This window comes from Abramis brama (genome assembly GCF_963993115.1).
Source record: "Abramis brama genome assembly, chromosome: 3".
In the NCBI taxonomy this organism is placed as follows: Eukaryota; Metazoa; Chordata; class Actinopteri; order Cypriniformes; family Leuciscidae; genus Abramis; species Abramis brama.
Window position 1 is genome coordinate 23,677,518 of NC_139965.1, and position 25,287 is coordinate 23,702,804.

The window sequence follows — 25,287 nt, forward strand, 5'->3', positions numbered from 1 at the left end:
GAGGACATGAATGAATGGACGTCATCTCCAGACCCGCTCTGAGAGTCACTTCATGAGCATTATCATTTTACCGTTTCATTTGAGAGAAACTACCGTCATAACATAAACACACAGAAACTCAAAAGGTCTTCACGGCAGCCCGTCAAAATAAAAGTTAGATTTAACTTGACCAATATATTACTGTTGTACAGTAGAATTTACATACATATCAATGTAATACTAACACTAATGTAATAATAATACATTATCAAAACTTTATTGTTTAAGTATAAAAATACATTTTTGTTTCTTCCATGTTTTAATTTGAACAGTATAAAGCTCAGTTGTGCAGCACTTTGTTTGACAAAAAAAGTTTAATTAAATTAAAAGATAAATTCAATTAATGTTTTATGTCTTCATTTGATTACCAGAAAATATGCAACACAGAATTTGTGGGAAATCTTTTCATAGAAATTATATTTTATATATATATATATATATATGGGCGTCGGAAGCAAAAAAAAAGTGGGTGGGTCCTCCCCCAGAAAAATGTTACTAATGCCATTTCATGTATTCTGATGCCTTTTAATTAATAAGTAAACTATCGCCTCCACATCGTGCATTAAATGCACAGCTATCTGTGGATTAACCTGCTGATACCATAGTCATTTGCCAGCATTGACAACTTAAAGCTGTTGTTGATGTTTGCAACACAATATTTGACTGGAAGGGTAAAACGGGCGTTTTTTTCGTCAGTTGCGGCTCGTTGAGAAATATAATGTAGCGATTCAGCGGAAATGGATTTTAATTCATTAGGGCATTCCTCAAGTGGAATGGATTTGACTGACGATGCTCTGAAAAGCGAACAGACAAATGCGCTAAATGTAAAAGTGAGTGGGTCCAATATCATTGGTCTTAAAAAGTGGGTGGGTCTTGTCCCACCCATATACAATGGTTCCGACGTATATATATATATATATATACACCGTGTACCGGCACCGAATTTCAGGTACCGGTTCCGATACCGGTTAAAATGTGAACGGTACCCAACCCTACCCTGTTGATAGCGTGGCATACTGATATGCACATAAATGCAAAAAAAGTTTGTTTTTTTTCTCACTCACGCATACATATGTAGTTTAACCTCCATTTCTCTTTATTCAGCCTGGCGATAAACTGTAGTTTCTTTGTCTCATACCCACAATTCCAGCAAAGCTCAACAAAGTAGATTAATAATTCAGGGCTGCCTGAGCTCAACTGTATGGAAATGACACCTATACAACAGTGATGTATCTGATCCCTTTAGTCATCTCCTGTGATCTATTCTACCCGTCTCCGCTTCTGGAGGCAGCGTGTACCCTGCAGATGGTGCTGTTTTAAAAAAGATGGTGGTGTGAAATGCAGTTCCTGTGCTCAATTCTGCACTCTGTCTTACTTGTTAGCACATCTAAATAAGCCCTGTCTATGTCTAGCTGATATGGTTAGTCAAATGGCTACTCCATTAGTTTGTGCCATACCAACAGGAGAAGTTTGCAGTTGTTTTCTACCTTATATCTTGAATGTGTTCTCTTAAAGGCGCAGCAGTAGCACTTGTTCACAAAGTCTGAACATCAAAGGGATCTTTTAGAACGTGTCAGTGGCTATTCTTTTTCATAGAAACAGATATTGATGAAAACATCAAAAAACTAAAGACCCCAGAGGGTGGGAGAGAGCAGAAGTGCTTGTGTTAAGGAGCTGCAGGACTGCAGTGATTGAGTACACTGTTTGTACATTAGCAAAGTACAGCTGTGGTTAAATGAATGTTGCATCAAAGCTCACTCAATCAGCAGTAACACATGCAATTATAGCCGGCGCAGGAGCGAGGCACGCCATGATCCCAGTTCTGAAAAATAATTTACAAACAATTTACAGTAGAAAACACTTGCCTAAAAATACCACACCTGGAATCAGTTTCATGAATGAGGGTTTATCTGTAGATCTATTTGTCTGTCTGTCTGTCATCCATTATTTCTTTTCTATTTATTGTTGTTCTATCTATTGTTCTCTATTGTTTTGTCTATCATTCTGTCATTCAATGTTAATAACATTTATTATATTGTTATGATGGCACCTTTTAAGGGGTGGGATAGGCAGGACTTGAAGGATCTTCTGCTAATATCTTGGTGGCAGATTCTACAGGACACATTCAGAGATCTTGTGGAGTCCATGCCTTGACGCATCAGAGCTGTTTTGGCAGCAAGATGTGGACCTACAGGATATTAGGGCAGCTGGTTTTAATGTTGTGACTGATCAGTTTGTTTATACTGTTATATAGTATAGTTATTTTGCTATTGTTCTACCATTCTATATCTATATCTCTGTCTATCTGTCGTTCTATCTATTGTTCTATAGTTTAGATCCATATCTTTCGTTCTGTCATTTTATCGTTTCAACATTCAAAGTTTGTCTTGAAAATTTTCTTGTCTTTTCCTATTAAAGTTATATGCACAGATATACAGTTGCAATCAGAATTATTCAACCCCCCTTGTCCTACATTTTTCTGGCAAGAACATTTTAGGAAAAAAATTAAACAAACGTAAAGTTGATGAAAAATGAAAATCAAATTGGCTCTAAACATTTGTGTTCAAAATTATTTTTTGATAATAAATACGTCAAAACGTCAAATTTTGTGCAGAATCATTTACCCTTTATGACCTCCAATAAATGCTGCCTGTAAGTGCTTCTGTCACATCTGTACTGCAATCTTGGCCAATTCCTCACTTGAAAAAGCTTCCAGATCACTGATAATCTTTGGTTTTCACGTTACCACTGCTTTCTTCAATTCCCCCAAATATTTTCAGTGAGATTTAAATCTAAAGACTGTACAGGCCACTCAAGAACATCACTTCAAAGAATTCATGCTGTCATTCATACAGTCAAGATTTCCACTTACTGCAACAGCAATGCATCCCCATAAGAAGACTGGACCACCCCCATGTTTTATGCCCCATAGAGATGCCGTTCTTCTGCTCATAAGCATTGCCTTTTTTGCACCAGACATACCGCTGATCTATGGGTCCAAAAAGTTCCAGTTTGGTTACATCACTCCATTAAACATTATTCCAGAACAGGTCTATCTATATGAAATTTAGCATATTTAATTCTGCCTTTTATGTTCTTCTTGGTCAAGAGTGGCATTCGGCAAAATGTCCCAACATGAAGGTCATGCTTGTCTAGTGTTCTTATACTCTACATTGAAATGTTTTTTCCTCCTTTTATCAGGTCATCAAGTCATGAGGGTTTTTCTCAGTTGCTCTGATCAAACATTTTAATGATATTGTGCTTTTTCTTCAACACCCTCAAATGTTTTCTGGTACAATACATTTTAAGCCTACGAATAAGGCTGCCAGCTGTGTCTCTAGGAACTTTTTGTGTTTTGGAAGTTGTCTTGTAGCCATAGACTTTCTATTGTAATTAAACAATTTGTTCTCTATAGCTTTTGTGAGAGCTCTTTTGACTTGGCCATATTTGCTACTCAACTTTAGCACATGCATGGGTTAAAGGGGTCATATAATGGTACATGCACTTTTACAAGTTGATTGTACTGAAATGTGTGTTGGCAGTGCCTGTACACAACCATCATAAAATGATAAAAATCCATCCAGTGGTTTTTTTTAAAATCTTCTTATATGTTTTCCCCCATCTGAAATCAAGCCGTTTGATTTTGTGACGTCACAAAATCGACGCCCCTCCCACGATTGTTGATTGACAGCAGCGTTTCAACACAGACCCGCCCTCGCTCCTGAGTGAGCTGTCAATCATAGTCTGCGCGGACCGGCGCGGTCATTGTTGATATGCTGGAGCACTGTCTATGAGCAGAATGGCGTAGAAGCGATTGTGGTGTTCTGTTCTTGGGTGTAATAAGGAACACAGCAGTCATTTTGATGTTCCTAAATCAGAACCGCTGAAGACGCAGTAGCTGAGTTTGTTTTCGAAGGGAATATTCCCCACGATCAACGTCAATGCTTTCATGTTTGCGCGAATCATTTCACACACCAGACTGCTTTACAAACGAGGTCAATATAAAGCTGGTTTTGCTAAGAAGCTGCTCCTGAAAAAAGGATCAGTACCAACTATTCGTGTTTCTGCTGCACCTCCAGAAGAAGAAGTGAGTGTAACGTTTTATTAACCTTTATATTAATCTTTATATTAATCTTTGCAAATCGCTTGCTGCATGCTTCATGATGAATGCGGCTGTTTACACTCAGGGTACATTACGGCATGTTTTCTAAATACGACGTTCTCAATAAAATTCATAATCCCACGTTTATAATGAACAACGCGTTATGGTTATTGTGTTATTGTGTTACAGTGTACGCACAGAACAGGGGCGGAGTGAGCAAAGCTCATTATCATTTAAAGACACATGCACTTAAACGGCGTGCTGAAAACAAAGCTGTTTTTGACCAGGTAAAATGAGTGTTTTCTTACAATACTAATGAGAATTTTTAAATTATATTACAAACTTTTAATTTAGACCCTAAAGAATCATATTAGCTTGTATAAAAATGGCATTATATGACCCCTTTAAATGTATTTGTGTAGCAGCAAAAGCTAATTCAGTCCTGTTATAGAGTTTCCAAAGGCTTAATTGTGTTTTAACACAATTTTGCATCATACGATATAAGTAACTTAAAAACAGCAGCGTTGAATAGGGGTAGAATAATTACGACATAGCTGTATTACTCAAAAGCATTACATTTATATATTGATTAGGGTTCGGTACCGAACTCTGTACTTTTAATGGCACCGACCGAATTACATCGGTACTACCGAGTACCGATTCACATTAAATCAGTCAGTGCCAAATTTCGGTACCTGAGAACGCATCTGCACGTAAGAGTAAGACTATTTAAATACGAATCTTACATGTTCTGCATGTCTCTGTGTGAATGAGTGGCGCAGACGCGCGGTACGAATTTCAGGTACCGGTTCATATGTGAATGGTACCCAACCCTATTATTGACTATCACTTTTAATTTGCCAATAAACTGTTATAGATAAAAAAAAAAAAAAATGAAACTGTATCTTTAGAAAAGCCTACATTTGCTAATTATTACAGTCTCCGTGGGGTTGAATAATTTTGATTGCGACTGTATGAATTTCAATTAATTCTTTATTTAGCTAAAATTCACATATTGAATTGGAATCTAAATGCCATTCCCGGTTTGGTTCTGGTGTACTGACGGTAAGCGAGTCTATCGCTGGATTAGCGGATGAAATATCTGACTGTAACTGCCCAAGCTCACATTGCACTCTGGCTCGTATCAGTACTTAGAGCAATAGAGGACCACGTCAGCCCGGAGAGAAACTTAATCAACAGTAATATATACAGTGCGCCCCGAATCCATTCTCTATATCCAACAAGGTGATTTTCTCTCTCTCTTCCTTTCTTTACGAGAAAGAGAAAATTGCACATCTAATGAAATCCAATTTTATATTTCATTCTGAGGAGCACAATAAACAGAGAACAAGCAGTAAATAAGCTTTTCAAAAAGCTGATTACCAAAGCAATTTATTGCCAAGTCCAAAACCATAGCAGAGCAGAGATGTGTTGGGGGGTGAACGGGGGTGGGGGTTCTTTTCTCTCTTTTACCTTTTTGCCTGCTGCGTTGTTATTGGCCAGGTGCGAGCGTGTATGCATAGGTCTCTATGTGTGAGTATATTTATTTATCCGTATGCGCTCAACTTTTCTGGGATTTCTTTGTCTTCTGATGAAAATAAAAAGGGGTTTGTGATTGGGGTCAGCCCTGCATCCATTAGAGCAGCAAATGAAGTGGAATTCAAGGCTCCTCCATTACAGAGGCCTTCTCTCATTGTTCTCGACTGCTTTCCATACAGCAGAGTCCCTCTCTAACCCAAGGCTGATTGCAATAATGATATTTTCCCACCACAACAGTCCCGACGTTTCCCTGATTGGAATACATAGGCGGCGTGCTCCAATAAATAGGCCTCACCTCTCCCCTGCCCCTTCTGAACAAAAGGTCCTAGCCTGTGCTTTGAGACAAATTGTCTCCCAGTTACAGCTGTATCATATTATTCTGTTGAGCTCATTTACTGGAATAGAAAAATGATAATTTCATTGTATTGTTTGTGTAGTGGGTCCACTGATATGGCCCTGCTATTCATGAGCTTTTCATTATTGGATTTGGATTCTAGACGTCTGGTTGAGCAGATCTTTGTCCTACAGGATTGAAAACGTATTGTCTCTGTACAGCCTCATCAAAGCGACTATGCGCCGTCTATGACTTGACTTTAGATACGTGTTCGTTTTTTTTTTTTTTTGCCATGCATTTTGCACAAATGTGTCATCAGCATTCAAAATAGTGCCCATCTAGCTCAAATAGGATACGGACTGAGGATGTCTGAAAGGGGGAGGGTGGCTAATGTTTGAAGAAATAAATTGAGCCGGCATACAACGCAGGAAAAGTGCACCGTGCAGATTATTCACAGTTATATAATGTACTGGGCGAGAAACAGGCGCTTCTCATTTTGGTCACTTATCCCTCATTGTAGAGAGGCTGTATATTGCATTGCTGCTGCAGCAGCTTAGAGGATACATTTCAAAGCAGCAAATAAAAATTGGCTAAACTTCCAAAATTAGCACTTCAAAGTCAAACATGATTTGCAGCGAGGGAGAGGGGGGAGAGAGAGGAGGGAATGTGACTGAAATTTCTTCTGTGTGTATGTGTGTGTGCAGGGGCTAGAGTACAAAACACTCTGTGTAGACCCTAAAACCAATTTCTAGGCAAATTGGTTTAATTTAAGAATGAGATCATAGAATAAGCAAAATGCTGCGGGGGCAAGTGTATGTATTTCTGCATTTATTTTGGATCTCTTGCAGTCTGTCCATTTGGAAGTGTGTAACAGGAATAATTTCACCCAGGGGTGCACAAGCAGGTCAGCTTGCTATACGGCATATGTTATCAAGCTAACGTATTATACAATGAAGTATGTAGTCTCAGTCTGACCACTTTTAATAACTTATGTCTTTGATGTAGAACGACTTCCTCTTTTTTGATCACTTTGCTTAAAACTTGACTTAACTGAGCATATCAGGAACTAATGTGTAGTTGGGGGGGGGGGGGGGCATCTTTATTTTATAGATATTATATTATATGTTGATGAAGAGACAACAGTATGAATATCATATCCTCTGCAACGCCCTATTCAAAACAGAATCCGTTCACTTTCTGGGGATTGTTTTTCATAATGGTAAAATAATGCTACAGTTAAAACCTGTTACTTGGTTAAGTTTCCTATTATTATATCATTTATTTGCAAGACAATATGTGCAATTTAAACAGTCTCTGTTACCTTAAATTATACGCTTATCTCTGTAAAGCTGCTTTGAAACAATCTACATTGTTAAAAGCGCTATATAAATGAAGATGACTTGACTTGACTTGACTTTTACAGTAAAACATTGTTTTTATGCTTGTAAAAAATATAATTTTTATTTATAATTTAGGGTGAAAAACTGTGAAAAGACATTCCCTTATATTTTATTTATATAATTTTTTTTAATTTTTTTATTTTCTTGATTTTGTTATCAGTAATGTACTTTTTTCTTACGTTTTGTAGTTTAATTATAGTTCTCTTTTTGTGATATCCGGAAAGGCCACTTTCTGCTCTGTTTTACAAGTTTTATGGTGATTTGTATATTTATAGGTACAAAGCCGATTTTAGTAGTTGTATATAGTTATAGTGTATAGTAAGTTTATATAATAACATCAGTTAACAATACTGTAGAAAATAGAAGCACCATATTTTTGTACAGTGAATTTCTAGAATCCACAGCTGCCCCCTTTTTTTACATTTTTTTTTAACAGTATATGGTTATGTGCACCATGACAGCTTCATGCCCAAATTCAATAAACACTGCATAGAATTATATTTGCTTAAATGACCCGCTTGTGCCGAGTTCACACTGTACGATTTTAGCCCTGATTTTCACTCGCCGACAGGTTTTGTGAAATCGCCGACAAATGCCCAAAATCTGAGACAAATCTGTGCGCGTTCACGAGAGTGACAATCACACAGTGTGCGTTATCAAAGACGCGATCTGAGAGAATCGCCGACGCGTTGCCGACACCCGTGAGATATTTGGTATGCCAAATATATATCTGGATCTGTTTGCGAAAATCCTGCTGTGTGAAATGTGTTCTGACTGAAAATTACATCGGCGATGACCTACAGCCAATGAGAGAGCTAGATACAGGGCAGTGGAAAGTTATAGACCAGAATATCATTATTACACATAAGCTTTACAATTATATCAAACAGAAACAAAGCACAAACATTGCTTGACCTCCAACTCTCTTTGAAGAACACGCAATCCTTGCTCCCCGCCTCCCCCAACCATTTCCTCCTCTATAATCTTTTTTTTTTCTCCTTTTTTCTGCAAATCAGTGCACAGACATTTTGGATCACAAGCTTCTTGCGGGGTATCATTTTTAATAACAATTCCGGTCTCTTAAGTTATTTCCTTATCACTTATCTTGCGTGTGCTCGGTTGTGAAACGTAGTTTGCGGACCAGACAGACAGAGAGTTGTCTGCAATTTCTTCCTATTGTGAAGTTGCGCAATGTGTAACCCTCTGTCAGCAGTAACTGAATATTACCCCAGATAATCGTGCAGTGTGAAAAGAACAGTGATCTGGCGACTTTGAAAATTGTGCAATGTGAACTCGCCATTAGACCATGCTGGGTTATACTAGTTAATGCTGGTTTGGACCACCATTCAAAATGCAACGTATTGCTGCAACATATTTTTTTCCTGCCCAGGGAAATGCACTGTAGCACAGACAAGGCACCTGTAGTTTTAATTACACACACCTCACCTTTAAATCACCAGTAAGTACATGTGCAGTCGTGTGTGTGTCTGTGTGTGTGAGGTAATGCTGCAGCTGGGGATGATACTTGTGTCTGTGTGTGTCTCTGTGGTTGTGTATGTGGTCTTTTCCCTCATTATTTTTCTAGAAAATGAGCAATCAGGCATCTTGCACAGAGCCTGATTGTCTCCCCCTGTAAATCAATCCAGGAGCTGCAATTAAAAGGTACTCTTATGTGGCGTAATTGCTGTCTCGCTAATCCTTTATTTGCACACCTGCCGGTGAGTCTGAATTTTTAATGAATTTCTAATTAATGCACATTGTACACTTGATTTATTTGTTAGCAAATGATGTGGCTGGTCTGCTTTCCCTACTGGAGCAGTGCTTCCATGAAAGCCTGCTGTCATCAGTATAGGTACTTTCTCCACATTTTGGGTGAAAATATGCACATGTACCTCTGGCCTGAAGGTCAAAACCCATATGTTGTCCATGTGTGGTTATAAACGTTTCGCCGATGCAGGTGGGGAGAAACATTAAAAGTTTATGGTGATTTTGCAATTGTTTGGCCGCCTTTATTCCTTGATTTGATGGCCTGTTATATTCACATGTGCTCAGTGTGTGTGAAGTTTGTGTGCAGTTTTATCACTGTTGCACTGATTACAGAAATTATTCTCTTTTCGTTTAGTTTGGTGGCTGTGTGTGTTTGTATAATTTTGTGCTTTGCGCTAGTGTTGTGCGAAATATTTTCTTATGGGCTTTGTTTGGCCACACGATGCACATATTATTAAAACAAAGGTGTGTCGTTTGTAGGGGTGCAACGGTTCAAATTACTCGCGGTTCGGTTTTTTTCATCATGGTTAGGGGCACTGTTTAAGTATGGTTTGGCATGTGCTTTGTTCAGGGAAAAAAGGACTACTGTCAAATAAAAATAAGGAACATAACAATAAATAAATTACAAGGAACGGCACAAATGAATGCAATAGAGCAAAAATAACATAAACAGTGCTTTTCATGTTATTCAGGTATTTAACAGTAACAGTAGCAGGTACAGATTTTATAAAGTAATCAAAATGTAAAATAACATTGCATATAATCTGCACTGTATAAATTAAATAAAGATTAATCAGAGTTAAAGTTACAAAAGCTATTCGGTCAAGAGCAGGGAGTGATTTCCTTGTATTTTGTTGTTTAATTAACATTAATTAACATTAATCAAACAGCAGGAATACTAGGCTACTGTCACTTTAAGACAATGCACGGATCCAATACACTGATACGGAACTGCATGCCGAACCACGGGTGGAGAACGTTTTTTTTTTTTTTAACCTTACCAAGAACTGTTACTACACTAGCAGTTTGAGCGTGTATACGTTTGATAATAAGAAATAGTATAATAAAGTCTTATTATAAGTATTGTATTTATTTACTTATTGTAAGGTATTGTACTTGTGCCTTAAAACAGTTTTTATTTAAAAATGTTCCCCCTACGTTGGACAGCATTTATAATAAAAACATTTTAGTTTTAAGTTCATGTTTGTACTTTTTTAAGTACTTTGTGCTCCTTTAAGTCTGAAGTTTTCAAAGCACTCTGGGAAACGGGGAGAAGTTTTTCGAATGAATAGCATGAAAAGCTCTATTTAGCAAAATTATACCGGAGAGTCTGCTTTAAGTATTGGACATCTGTAAATGAAATTTCAATATGCTGTAAGACCCCAACTGATACCCTTTCCATTTCTTACCCACAATGAATGAAACTAATTGCTTTAAATGGCAGATCCTCTGTGAAGCAGCTCTCCTGTGGTTCAGAGCTCATAGAAACAAGAATTACCACCAACAGATGAAAATCAAAAGTAATGGGACAGAAGATTGTCACCTCAGTCGCAAACCTTTAATTGCACTTCTTTTGTTCATGAAAGCCATTTGGAAATGCAGCGCTTTTGAGAGAGCAGTTTAACTCTCACAATGCTTTAAAAAGACTGAAAACCCCAAGGTGGCACGAAAAATTTAGCTGTATGTTTTGCGTACAAATACCATGCTGTTATTTTTCTCCAGACAACAGTTCATTATGAGTTGTTCCATGTCAGACATGAACTCAAAAGGTATTTGATCAAGACTTGAATCACCAATACTAAGGATAAGTATTTATACAAGTAAACAGAAAAATTGTTAAAGACTCAAACTCAGAATCAGACACTCAGCATGACCAGACTTGACAGATGTGTTGTGGTACTCCATGTCATTTTATTACGACAACAACAACAACTTGGAGTTTTTTTTATTAATTTCCTTTATTCGAAATAAGACCGTATTTAATTCATCTGAAAACAACTTGTCTTAGTCCATCAGCAATTAAAATATGCTGTTTTATTATGCCATTCTGTATATAAAATTGCCATCATTTATTATTTCTTTGTAGTTGTCTGATAAATGTTTTTGAAGCTTTAGCCATTTTAAGAGTGTTCAATAATTACATTTGTTGATACATGGGCCAGCCTCTTCAAACTTTGGCTTTAGGATCAGAAAACAAACTCAACTATGAACATTTAAGAATCTTTTTAATTCACACTGGTAATAAAATTGCATTACAGTTTCATAAAATAAATGTTCCAGTTTATATATACAGAAAACCGACTGTACATACCCTCAGAGAAGCATTAGAAGAACAAGTGATAGAGAGAAAGAGAAATAGTTAGAGACCAAAACAGAAAAACATCACAAAAACCATACAGGCATTACAGTGCTCAACTAAGCAGGCACAACTGTACATCAAAACGTGTAACTGCTCAGTGTTGGGGACAGGAAGGGCCAAAAAGTAGTACATTTACAATAGAGTCCTCAGGGACCAATAGGGCTTTTACTGTAAAAAGTATTGCAGGCAAGCAGACAGATGCTCTTCTCTCTGAGTGCAGCAGAACATCCATCGCACAGAAGCTTGTGTTTGTGTGTGTGTTTGTGGACCGAGAGCTGCCACAGCCATCGTTTGATTGGCTATTGAACTTGTGTCTCAAAGCTCCCGTTGAGCTGCCCCTCCTCATAGTCCATCTGACACAGAATCATGTTGTTTTTTAGGAAAAACTTGTCGCCCACACAAAACCTGGAGAAAAAAACAAACAAACAAACAGGTTAACATACAAATCTATTTGGCTTATTCACATCAAGTCCACAACAGAGGCAGCAACAGATTTTAAAATCAGCTTTAAGTCTGAAGGTGATGATACACAGGGCAACTTTTTGAGCAATGTTGCTGGGCAATCTTGCCGAGAGATTGTTGTTTGGGCACTTTCCCATTGAAAATGGGCAAAACATTTCTATCTGGATAATTTAGATCGGTCGTGGTCCCTGTGTCTCATCTGGTTGCCCGTTGACGGCAACATTGCCCAGCAACTTTGCTCAAAAAGTTGCCCTGTGTATCATCACCTTGAACTATTGTACTATGTTGAACTTTTTTTTTTTTTCTTTTTTTTTTTTGTGCAGCTAGGTTGTTCTTGTTGTTTCATTTATAATAGGGATAACAAATGATCATTCAGGTATCTCAGGAAAGGCCGATTCAGCATCAGACTCAATAGTTATTTGATTTTTTTTGGTCAGATTTGAACAGACTTTGACACTGAAACACTACGGTTTAGTTGGACAACATTCAGAATCAAATAATTGTTTGAAATGGCAGGAATTTACTGTAATTCAATTATTGTATTGGAATTATTGTAGTTAATGGGTAATGGATTCTGGGAAATTCTTTTTTTTAAGTGGTAATCTAAGTGAACTTTATTCATTTTGTTCTACATTTAAAATTTGAACTGCAATTTTATATTCACTATCCATCAAAAGTTTGGGGTCGGTAAGATTCCTTAATGTTTTGAAAGAAGTCTCATGCTTACCAAGGATGCATTTATTTGATCAAACAATTTAAACTAACTGTTTTCTATTTTAATAAGCTATATGTAATATATGTGCATGGGCTATTCAGCATTGAATATATACAAATCAATTTACTTTTTTTTTATATAGGTAATAATGCATCAGTGTAAATGAACATGCAGTGGACCGTCTTCGTCATCACTGGCATCAGGAATGCTAGTACTGTTTCTGTGGCAGCCTCAAAGTCTCCTGTGATGTAGCAATAAGGTGTAGCTTTAACTAAATGTTTTCAAAACCAACAGCATTTTTCAAAGCAGGACAGGACTGGCATCCAATGAAAGCATGCCACCATTTCTTTTCATTGGCAAAAGAAACCCCCCAAAAGCTGCACCAGTTTCCAAGGAACCCCCTCCCCCTCCCCCCTCCCCCCTCCTATTTTAGGGCTCCTTGCCAAAGTATAAATTGTTAGCTTTTAAAAACTTCCCATGAAATTTCATGCCAATTAAAGAGAAAAACATTCCATGTGTGCACTGCATTTTTACATTAACAAGTTTGCATATGAAAGCCATGAATATTGTATGTACAATAGAGCGGCCATGATGAAAGCCAATGATGTTTTCTCTTATCAATCAGTGCCACACCAATGTTCTGCGTTGCCAAAGGAATAGAGCGGGGGAATATAACTGAGTTCCTCGTGTGCCATCCTTCAGCGGTGATGCTTCACTCACCAAACTTTACTACACACATGGTTCTTATCAAATATGCCACTTGACTTTTTATTCCTCTTTCCTACCATATGCTTTATTTTGTTTTATAGATGTATTCAACATCTAGATCCTTAAGAGGAGGTGTAGTCAGTTACAAAATAGCTGAAAAATATTGTATTTGCAGCATCTGTTCTGAAATGAAGTTGGACCTTGTTTGTATTTACTGTAGTATTCAATGAGTGTAGCGTGCATGCAGCGGGTTTTGAGAATGACACAAAAGTCTTTTTTAGAAGTAGGTCACACACTAGAGCATTTAAGACACTGTCACACTCCTTTGCTCCCCAGGAATGTTTGGAAGGATGATCCCTAAAAAGTTCATTCGTCCGGCCGCTTAATTCCCTCGGCGAGACACATAGTGGTGACGTGCTCGGCTTGGCTGTGTATTAAGTAAGAGCTTTCTGGCTGACTGTGTTCAATAAGGCATTCACAGTTTGATCAGGCTTGGTATTTGGTCTGCTAACGGTATCTCCACTGAAGCGCTGGTTAATTTCACTCAACTCAAGCTTATAATCCTGCTTCTGGTCACAAATATAAGCCAGGACAAAAAAAACGTAGGTTTGAGACGAAAATGCAGAGTAAAACGGGGTACGGGCCAATTGACCCTTCGCTAAGCCCCGCCCTCCTTAGTTACTGTTGCTACGCTTGTCAAGCTTTTGCGCCTGGCACGTCTATTACAGTATGTATGCAGCGGTTTCAGACATTCCCAAGGAGATAATTAGTCATTTTTGGCGAACAGGTGAAATATCTGAGAGAGCAAGACAAAAGGGACTGCAGTATGCATTCGAGGGATATATCCAAGACATAATATGCAACCGATTAGAGAATAATTTCTTTAAAATTGAAGCTATAAAGCCTAACAGTTATAGGTCCCAGCCCAGCGCAAGCAGCAGCCGCCTCATACGCTGACCATTCAAATGGGAACAGCTATGTTCGTGCACAGCAGGGTGAGTGAAATTTGAAAATCTAATATTTATAAATCAAACAGCTTATCCATAAGTATTGTGAAATAAACACAAGACATTAGCCTGACCACTTTGCAATGACAACATTCTCCCGCTTATATTTTTAGTGCGCCAGGCTACTGCTCAGTGCTCACACGCCGTGGGTCACATAAGTGACTAACGTTACTGTTATGAACTGATTAAGTTTGCATACCAACCTTTTCCTTGGAGATCTCCGGCAAGCCCCCTGATGTTCCCTCCTTTTACTAACTACCTTTTACTTTTACGTTACTAGAACTAACACAAGGAGAGTCGCGATCGGATTGGGCCGTCGATTAACAAAATGCTGAAATATATTTTTAAGTAACGCAAGTTATGTCAGTGAGCCTCCGTCTTGCCTTTAATCACACTTGATCCACGAGCTGAACAATAACTTTATTCTAGAGCTGCTATAAAGCCAAAACACTTTACTTTTAATTTCCTATTATCAATGTAAAGCTGCTTTGGAACAATCTACATTGTTAAAAGCGCTATATAAATGAAGATGACGCCCGGCATTTCTCCCCTTGGGTTTTAGGTTTCGGGAAGGGAACAAAATCCACCACCCCGTCCAAACTTTTAGGATACCGGGTATCAGATTTGCACAATCCATACGCACAACGCTTCGGCATGTTTCCCTCTCGCTCGAAAGCTTGCCAGACCTCCCACGCCTAGTTATGGTTGCTAAGCCACGATTGGCCAGTGGCGGTTTTCGGGCGTGGCTTAGCGAAGGGTCAATCGGAATGTGTAAAGTCACAATGCTAGAAGTCATTAAGTGATTTTTGTGTCAGCTAATAAGTTCTTCTGCATTTCTAGATAGAAAGAAAGAAAATCTTGCAGGCTTGTTGTAATCTTTTTCTTCTTACCTCTGGTTACAAAGCTGACAGGCAAAACAGTCCAAATGGTAAACATTATCTCTGGCCCTCATAACCATTTCAAAGGCTGGGATCAGTTTACTGCAGGCTGCACAGTTCCCCGTTGTACCAAAGAGCCTGTGAGAGAAAACACAAAAAGCAGATTTACTCACTTATACCTTTCTTAGCCTTTACGAAATCATGCAACCAAAAAAGGCAAGAAAACAACTAAAAAAAAACATTGGACATCTAATGCGATACGTGAATCCAGCTTGGCACACATTAGGTATTTTTTGTTAATGAGGGTACAAACCTAGATGTTAATTCTTAGCTAATGATCTAATTAAAATGATCACATGGTTCTAATCCCCTTCTTCAAAGAGATTTTGCCTAGCACACTGCAAAAGCAATGAAAACAGGTCTGAGACGAGCAATTGAACTGCTCAAAGTTTTTTTTTTTTTCTCTCTTTTAAATCCAGAGTAACTAATGAGACTTTGCTCAGACCAAAGCCAGCTGGATTTTACACAAGAGGCTAAATACTATAATATAGTCAAGTTCAAAAGATTCCCCTCACAAGGATACTGCCTCTATCCTCCTCTCATTCTCCCCATTTCTCTGTGACCAGCTAAAAACAGAGAGTGAGATGTAGAGAGAGAGTCAGTATGGTGCGTAACCTTGGAGAGGTAAGTAGATGCTCGCTGGAGCACAGAAAGTGACAAAACTCACATTTCTCCGCTGTTTGTTTAAGCTTATTAGATGGGATGCAAACCGCCAAGGTCACAAACAGAACAAGGCATCGAGGCAGATCGCTTTCCTCCACTACATCCGCCGTAGGATTTACATTTTCATTTTCAAAGCCCTTGCTCCAATGTTTAATTTGGAGATTCAGAGTCAGAGATATAGATATACGTTCTGCAGAACAGGGATGCTATGCACACAGGAAGAGCAAATGGAGAAGAACAGGGAGAGGAAAAAGGGAAAAATAAGGCAGGATCAGGATGAGGCAGTATGCTAAACACTCCTCTAAAGTTAAGGACTTGGTTGAAAAGATAAGGAAACAGAACAAAGTTGCTGCGAGTCCATATTAGTCTCTCTCGACTGCTTGCCCTGCGTAACCGCTAGCATCTATCCAGCAGACCCTGCTGTTAATTAGAGCAACAGACCCGAGCGGAGAGGAGTCTTATGGTGGGAGAGGGCATGTTGTTATATCAGATAGGTGAGGTGTTAAAAAGAGCCATTGTTAGATCGGGTTACTGCTCCAGTAAAATGTGTTTATGTGGAACTCTGACACTCTGAGGAGGTTGTGCAACCCCAGCGAGGTGTTGCCTCACAAAAGAGTTTAGCTTATTAAAATAATGGTTCAGCTGCAGCTCTGTTCCAAGGTCAGCGCAGAAACTAACTAATAATTGCATATACACATTTTATACTTTAAATTTTACAGTTACACTTTACATTAGTGTCTGTTACACACTACACATAGAATTATATTTGTAATCACAGTAAGTGTATTTACTGTACAAGTTGCTAAAAAATAATTGCTTAGTTCCATGTTATCTGTATTTCTCATGTATCACTGTAATAACAAAACTGATGTATTGCAAATTATTATTTTTTTTATTGGTATGGCTGGGTATCGATACAAATGTCTCGGCTCGATTTTGATTCACAAACTCTTGATTTAATTTAGATTCTGATCCGTTTGGGAATATTTAAGTTAAAATATGCATTTTGCGTTGGCACCGATAGCCTCATGGGCAGCGTGCTGACGTGGCGCCGTTGTGCTTCAGGTGACCCCAGTTCGAATCCCGGCTCGTGGACCTTTCCCGATCCCGTCCCCCGTCTCTCTCCCACCTCGCTTCCTGTCCACTCTATACTATCCTATCACAATAAAGGCAAAAATCACCAAAAAAAATTCTAAAAAAAATAAATAAATATGCATTTTGCTGACATACAACAGAATGCCACTTGGCTAATGTAAATAATTCAAAGCTTTATTCAAATAAAAATAGTCAAATTGCAAACTTTTCTTTTTGAACTGTTCATTTAAAGAACCAGCTCAGAAGAGTCATTGTACTACTTATATACACTATAATACAATGATGAGCACACTATAATGGTCATGCTCAGGGTTTGAAATTAACACCCGCCAACCCGTCAAATGCGGGTAAAAATCAACTGTGGCGGGTAACGCTGTCAATTCACTAGCCAATTTGGCGGGTTACTTTGCTGGGGAAGTTCGTGTAAGCCAAATCTGCACAGATTTAGCGCAAATACTCAACTCGTGAGTCATCATGTTATATTAAATACAGCGTATTGCGCAGAATCTGCGCATATCTGGCTTACTTGAACAAACATTAGATGACAGGGTTTTGTTTGAATAAGAAATTAATGTATGAAATTAAAATTTTAGAAAAAAATAAAAATAATAATAATAATGTACACATTATAAGCTGCGACATAGTTAATCTGGTTTATTTATTTTTTCTTTTTGGCTAGTAGAAGTTCTGAATGTCTGGTAACTTAAAGGGATGGTTCGGAGTAATTTCAACCTAGGGTCCTTTGCACCATGACCTCGAGCCAAACACACACCCACCCACCCACCCACCCACCCCTCACATCTCTATGTATTGGTATTTCATGCTTTTGACAAAGATAGATCCGTCCAAGAATTGTCTTTTCATGAGGGCTTTTGGCAGCATATTAAAGAGACTATGCCAAATCATTTGCCACAACATTTGACAGGACAACCCTTAACGGTAAGAATGCCAGTTGTAGTTGGCTGAGATCTACCAGTCATTCTTCGATCTTGGCAAGTTCTCAGATGGCGGGCCACATAATCCTAACGTTTGCAGACACACATACATGTTCAGAGGCAGAAAGAAGGATTAAGGTGTCTGTCTGAAGGGCCGTGTTCTCTAAAAGGGAATAGCACAGATTGTGGTCGAACACATTTCAAATGTCATGCCTTAATGCAGCAAGCAACTTGAGTTGAGAGTTCAATGTTGTGTTATCCTGGTTTGCTACTGAAAAGGTGGTCAGAGTCCCTGGGGAACCTAAACAATTTCTTATGGCTCACGTCCATCATGTTGCACAGTAGAGGGTGTTACAGATCACATCACAAGACCCATTTTCCCTTCTTTTCTAAATCAGGTCACAGAAAGCACAGGGATGGCAGTTTGAGAGGGTTGTTACTGACTTGTGAAAATTCAGGGACCTCTTGATGGTTTAAGAGCACAGCAGTCTTCTTAAAAGAGAAGGGACTCCTCATACTCTCACACACACACACACACACACACACACACACACACACACACACTGTGACAGATAACCAGGGTTCTGCAAAGAAATCTGCGGTGGTTTAATTGTAGGTTTTCGCAGCACTATGATGGCCCGGCTCAAAATGGAGACTTTACTGGTGGTTAATTTAAGTGGATTAGGAGGTTACGGAAACTCATTTGGAAGGTCACCAGCAAACTTTGAAATACAATGGCTTGGATTTTCAGGCAATATAATTCAAGATAAAGTGAAACCATTTTATCAGCAAGGCCATTTAATGTGTTATTCCAAGCAAAATGTACTCAAGAACTTTCAGGCCTAAAACATCCATTGTGCATAATGTTTGCTTAATGAATTGCCATTTACAACCAAACTTTTAAACTGCTTTCTTTTAAAAAGAAAGCAGTCTATTTAATAACAGATACTGGTGATAAGATTAATGAGCACTCAACTCAATGTAGTATTCCTTTAATGTAAGCATAGCCTTGGCAAACTAGAAATCTTAGAAAAAACTATAAAGTCCCCAGCATGCCAAATCCACTGAATAAGGGGGAAAATTCTTAAGACAATAAAGGAAAGGAGAACATAGCTTTTCCCTTCATAATCTTGTTTGTGTTTAACTAAACTTTAGTATTAAAGCTGAAAGCCTTTGCTCATTGTTCTCTATGATTCCCTGTGGCTCTGTGTAGACAGGTGTTTCTCTTCTGGTGTTTCTTCATAACTCCTCTGAAGCCGGCATCAGCTTCCTTTCCTTTAAAGTCTCTCTGTGATTAGACTTCAGCTGTTCTAGTGCTTTACTTGCGTTCAAAGAGACGTATGTGAGAGTACTGTATGTGAATTTGCACAAGTTCTGAATACAGTGGGGTTAAAAAGTCAGAGATTTTCCCTTTAAATTATTATTTTTTTTTAAATGCCTGGACCTAAACCAAATGTTTATTATATTCTAATTGCTCTACCTATCCGTTTGTTCTACAGTATCTTATTATATATATATATATATAAAAATCGTACCAATACGAACAGTAACTGTTCTCTTAAATTGTAATGCTGATAGAATCATTCGTGATAGAAACCGATGCATTTTCACTACTGATCTCAGACTATTGGACCCCACTGTAGTTTTTCTTTTACAGACAGGGGTGACTGTATTGTGTTTTTAGGCGTAGTAGTTAATCTTCAAAGTGAGATACTGTTGACATTGGGATTGTGTTTCCACTCAAACAATATGACTGATGTCTCTTTTTTTACCTCATTGGAAGAGCCGTGCTTGCTCAGTAGACTATTTTAACATCAAAATGCACTGAATGATTGCTGAGACTTATCTCTGCCCTTTAATCATACTCACATGCTGCGCCATCATTAGGAGGGGGTGTAATCTACTTTATATTTCAATTAAAAGCACCCTTCTTTGATTAGTAAATGACTGATGTGTCCCCCGTAATACAATGCGATGTTTCAGACATAAAAAATAATTTCAGGTCTTGGGGTGAGCACAGTCAAACACAGAGGCACTCTCACTCTCTGGTCATGAGGTCAAAAGATTGTTGACCCCAGCAAAACAGATTAATCTATTTCTGTGCACAGTAATGAAAGAGTATGGCCTGAAAGCTTATGAATCCGGCGTTTACTTGCTTCCTGCGTAAGGATGGTCAAATGCAATAGCTTGAGCTAGTTTGTGCAGTGGTGGGGCTGTGTGTGTTTTCATGGGGTGGGGGTTCATTATGGCTCTACAGTACTCCTGAAGGACAAAACGCAGAAGGAGCACAGCTCATAATTAATGTGCGTATGGCAGGGCTCCAAAAACCCGCCCGAAAATAAAAGAAATGCGTTTGATCCACCCGCCTGTCTTTAACCCTCTGAGGTCGACAAACGCGCCGACGCGTTTTGCCGGATTTTCTCCACATTGTAGCACTATAAACTTAAATTACTCCATCATTTATGGTCATACAGAAAAAAGAAATATAAAAAAAGAATCTGTGATATTTCTCCTTTTGTATGTGTCCACTTACAATCAAATCAAAACATTGTGCTTTTGTAAAATAAAGAAAATAAACAGGGTGTGCGTTCTGCCTCTCTGTCGCGGTGAACTTTTTTTTCTTGAGCACGTCTATAAACTGAAACAAAACTCAGCGAATACTTGTCACACATTTATGAGCCATATACCTTTATAAACATTTAAGTGTGTACTTTTAAATGATCGGATTCAAAACGAAAACAAATATTCTCTGTTTAAGTAATTTGTATAAAACCAACAAGATGTCCAGCTTCTCAAACGCTTGCTCATTACAGTTAATTTGGCCACGCCTACTCGCGCAAAAGATATTCACATGCAAATCTCCACATGGAACGCGAACGCGCTCGTTACCTCAACAACAAAACACTTCACTTCACTTTTCGTCGAGTTTGAAAGACGTGCCTGAGCTTACATTGGATTTAGGCTACCTCAGAAGAAGAAGAACGCGATTTGAAGACAAGAAAGATAAGGTAAGAAATTCTTACATAGCCTAGTTTGTTATTGTTGCATAAATGTCATGTTGCAGCTGAACTGTTGCTAGATATATGGGGAATATTATAATATTTAGACCCGTGTTTACTGTGTTTGTGGATATCTGCTCAAACATAGATATGTTTATGGTAACCATAATGTTTTATATTTGAGAGTGATCGCGTTTGAATGTATCATATTTTGCAAGCGATCGCGTTTGAATGTATCATATTTTGCAAGCGATCGCGTTTGAATGTATCATATGTGTTTACTGTGTTTGTGGATATCTGCTCAAACATAGATATGTTTATGGTAACCATAATGTTTTATATTTGAGAGTGATCGCGTTTGAATGTATCATATTTTGCAAGCGATCGCGTTTGAATGTATCATATTTTGGATGAAAGCAAAACGCACCAAACGGCTTCATGTTTTTATTATTATCTCATTTCATATCATCATAACGGATGGAAACATTTGAAGTAACATGATAATCAATATATTTTTCTCTAGCTTCTTTTGGAAGATTTATAGGCTGCTATAGGTTATTTATTGTTATTATTATTTTATCCGCACTGCGCATATACCTTATGCCTACAAGGCACAACAAACCTGGTGTTCATTATATTATATATCGTTGGAAACGTGTGTGTGTGTGTGTATTCTGTGAATTTTAAAAAGGAATTTTAAAAAGCAATTTTAACCAGAAAAATCTAATATTTATTTCCAAAATCATGCAGGCCTTTCTCTTGATATCAGTATGTTCACTTTTTTTTTTTTCAGGTCCCAGATGCCACTGAGGACTTCAACATTCACATGAGTCTCAGTACGTGAACATGGTAAAGTGAAAATCTTGGAAATGAAAGGTATGTACAATGTTTTTAGGAATGGCACAAAGGTCTCTGTCTTTGAAGTGCTTTTTTGGCATTTGTTGTGTATCTTTGGATTATGTTGTGTTGTAAATAAATCCAAACAATTTAAAAGCCATTATTTTTTAAATCTCCTCATTTACAGTATTGTGCAAGGTTGCTCAGAATGATAGGGGCCTGATAGCTCCTAATAGGGCCGTTAGGGGAGGTTCTTTGTCTTTCTCAGGTGAGAAAAGCTTACATATTAATGAGCTCTCGCATAAGGCTTTTTCACACAAAACACGTCGTAAAATTTTTAAATCAATATATTGTCTTATCTGAATGAGCAGTCAGGGTGATTTTCACATAGTTTTGCAGCAAATATTCTAGGCTACGTCATACAATTTTCAAAAGTCTTGTGAAGAAATAATCAGTATGGGTTTCATGGCCTTATTTCAGTGAGAATTTTTTTTTGTATTTTCAAAAACCACGCATAAATGTCATTATCTCAAAACTACAAACTTTTACATACATGCTGCTGATATATTATTGTAGCAGAGTTTGTGCTGAATACAGTGTAATTAGACTTTAGCCATGAAAATGTCACAAGTAACAGAAATAACCAGAAATGTCAGAGCATGTCAGAACACCTCCAGGGCCCAGAAAACAGCTCAGACCTCAGAGGGTTAATGAAGTACCTCCCTGTATGGGAGACAAATTCTGGGTGAGATTTCAGCTTCATTACTGAAGGCGAGCAGACTGATTCTCAAGCAGTGCGCTAGAGGTGAAGTTTAGGTGGGACGCCCTGCGTGGAGTCTCAATCACTCGCATTCAAAGCGAACGCACCAATGCTGCCTCACTCGGTCTGCAAGGAGAGGGATACTTCTTAATTTGTTCCTTAATAGAATTCATATCCAGCATCTCCAGGCATTAAGTAGCACACATTTGTCACAGGCTGAAGAGCAGACGAGTGGGCTAGATTTCATTAGGACATCAGAGCCAGTACAGCGGCAACAGGAAGCTTGTTTTTGTGCTGTTTCTCCCTTCTCCACCTTACTTTTATTCCACCACAAGTAATTGCCAAACATTTTTGTATTCATTTAGATTTTTTAAACTATTAATTTCATTATTACCTCACATGCTCCAGTTTACCTATTTGGAACTTTGTCAGGTTACTCTTATAGTATCATAACAGTTGTGACTGAATGTGAAAAATGAGTAATGGCCAATGTTAATTTTTAAAAAGTTTTTTGTTTTATTAATAGTTTTTGGACAAAATACATTGCTTTTGGTTTCACTTTTATTGCATTTAGTTTCCATCTTATTGTAATCAAAATAATATTTTAGTTGACGAGAGTGAAATATGAATCCAAATATTCAAAGATTTTATACAGTATATTAATTTAAGGATGTTTCAACATTTAACAAAATCATGTAAAAATCTTGAGTTCCTGAAGTAGCATTATAATATGTAAAATATTGTGAATATGTTTATGCTTTATTTATTGTCAGTGTTTTAGGTGTGTTTTTTACATTTTTCTGGTGCATTACAGAAAAGCATATTAACAATACAAGTTGCATACTAGTACGTTATATAGTTATGTTCACTTGAGTATTCATGACATTTTGTGCATTTGTGTATATCTGATTAATCTCATATATATATATATATATATATATATATATATATATATATATATATATATATATATATATATATATATATATATATATATATATATTGTTTTTGGGTGAGCTAACTCGGTAGCAAAGTGCTTCAGTGTACCAGCGTTTATTCACTGTTGAGCCTGTGGCTCAATCATTATTCTACATTATTATTTGTACATTTTTTCTGTTTAAGAAAAATATTGTTAGTGATTTATTTATTTTTTCATACTTGACTTTTTTTTTTTTTTACCCCGTTGACTTTCTTTGAAAAGCAAGAGACAAAATATCTTCTTTTGTGTTCTACAGAAAAAAAGTAAGTTGTACCAGTTTGGAACTACATGTAAATGATGACATCATTTTTATATTTGGGTGAACTATCTCTTTAACACTGGTAATGACGACAATGCTGAACTGCATGTCTTACTAAGAAGGGCCTCACCAGTGGGGGCTCTTTGGGGAGAGCAGCTTGGGGATAAATGACTAGATCTGGTTGGGAGACCCCAGGGACTGGGATTTAACGCCCAGGAAATAATCATGTTTAATTTAGCAAGCAGATGGCTCAGAGATAGGAGGCAAAACAGATCCTTAGACCTGCGGTTCTGCCACTCAGATGCCTGGGGTGAGCAGAAAGTCCATACATGCACTGATACACAGCAGTATATCACTTAACTTAGAAAATGGGCGGCACGTCACATTCATGTAAACATGCAAAACCTCACCCAGCTGAACATAAACAGTCACTACAAGATGCCACTCCAAGCTATTTGCTCACTTGCACAACTGGGATTTAATTGGAACACACAGAGTCTGGGTCGGTACAAGAATGAACAAGCACTTAATCTTCTGTAACAGCTTCAAAGAAAGCATCATTTACAAGCAAAAAATATTGTCTCTAACCCCACAAGTTAGCAGATAAACGTAACAGGAGAGAGAGAGACAGAGGACAGGGCCAGGAATGAGACGGGCAGGGTGGCAATCATCGTCTGTTAGATGAGGGTGTACTTTTCTGAATGTCATGCAGCCTGAGGTGTAACAAGCCCTTTCTGCTTTGGCAGAACTTTGACTGGAGCGTGTTCTTACCTCAGGTAGTCCCTGCGACAGAGGATGAGATTGGCTTTGGTGTAGAGGGTGGAGCCCACCTCCCCCAGGCGGCAGTCACAGCAGGCACATTTCAGGCAGTCTTCGTGCCAGTATTTGTCCAGGGCCTTGAGCAGGTAGCGGTCTTTAATCTTGCGGTTGCAGCCGGCGCATCCCTTCTGTTTTCCTTTGGGCTGGACGGAGAGCATCGGCACACCTGTGGCGATAGGGAGACAAACACAGAGTGTTGTGATTTACTGCCTGCTAAACCAGTGACTTTTCATGTTCCGCACTCTTTGATAAGGGTGGCGACACCACCGCAGCTCGGGCCGATGTTTTATATGCATTAGCCAGGGACGCTCTTCCGCGCAGATAGGCGCGCGGGTCACTTTGGACTGCATTCATCCATCACTGTCCCAGCTCAAAAGAACAGATGTTATTTTTGGCAAGTGACATACACCCGTTTAATTGGGGCTTGAATGCATCTCTATGTTGGGATGCCCCAGGACCATCTCTATTTAGATAGCTGACAGAGGTATTTATGTTGTTTGGAAGATTAGCCATGGCCCTATTTCATCAGTATGAGAACTGTTGGCCATGCTAAAAGCCTCCCATGGGCTTT

At 38.2% G+C, this 25,287-nt stretch overlaps 1 protein-coding gene across 2 annotated transcripts in view; it reads right to left on the reverse strand.

Moving 5' to 3' along the window:
* Positions 1 to 11,389: 11,389 nt before the first annotated feature.
* lmo1 (LIM domain only 1) overlaps positions 11,390 to 25,287 on the reverse strand; it is a 34,666-nt gene continuing 20,768 nt past the window's right edge. For both annotated transcript variants that reach the window (XM_084108921.1, XM_084108920.1), the window contains exons 2-4: positions 24,669 to 24,882; positions 15,323 to 15,448; positions 11,390 to 11,945 (exon numbers count right to left, since the gene is read on the reverse strand). In XM_084108921.1, coding sequence (XP_083965047.1) covers positions 11,840 to 11,945; positions 15,323 to 15,448; positions 24,669 to 24,882 — 446 coding nt within the window. In that variant the 3' untranslated portion in view covers positions 11,390 to 11,839. The remainder of the gene's footprint in view (positions 11,946 to 15,322; positions 15,449 to 24,668; positions 24,883 to 25,287) is intronic.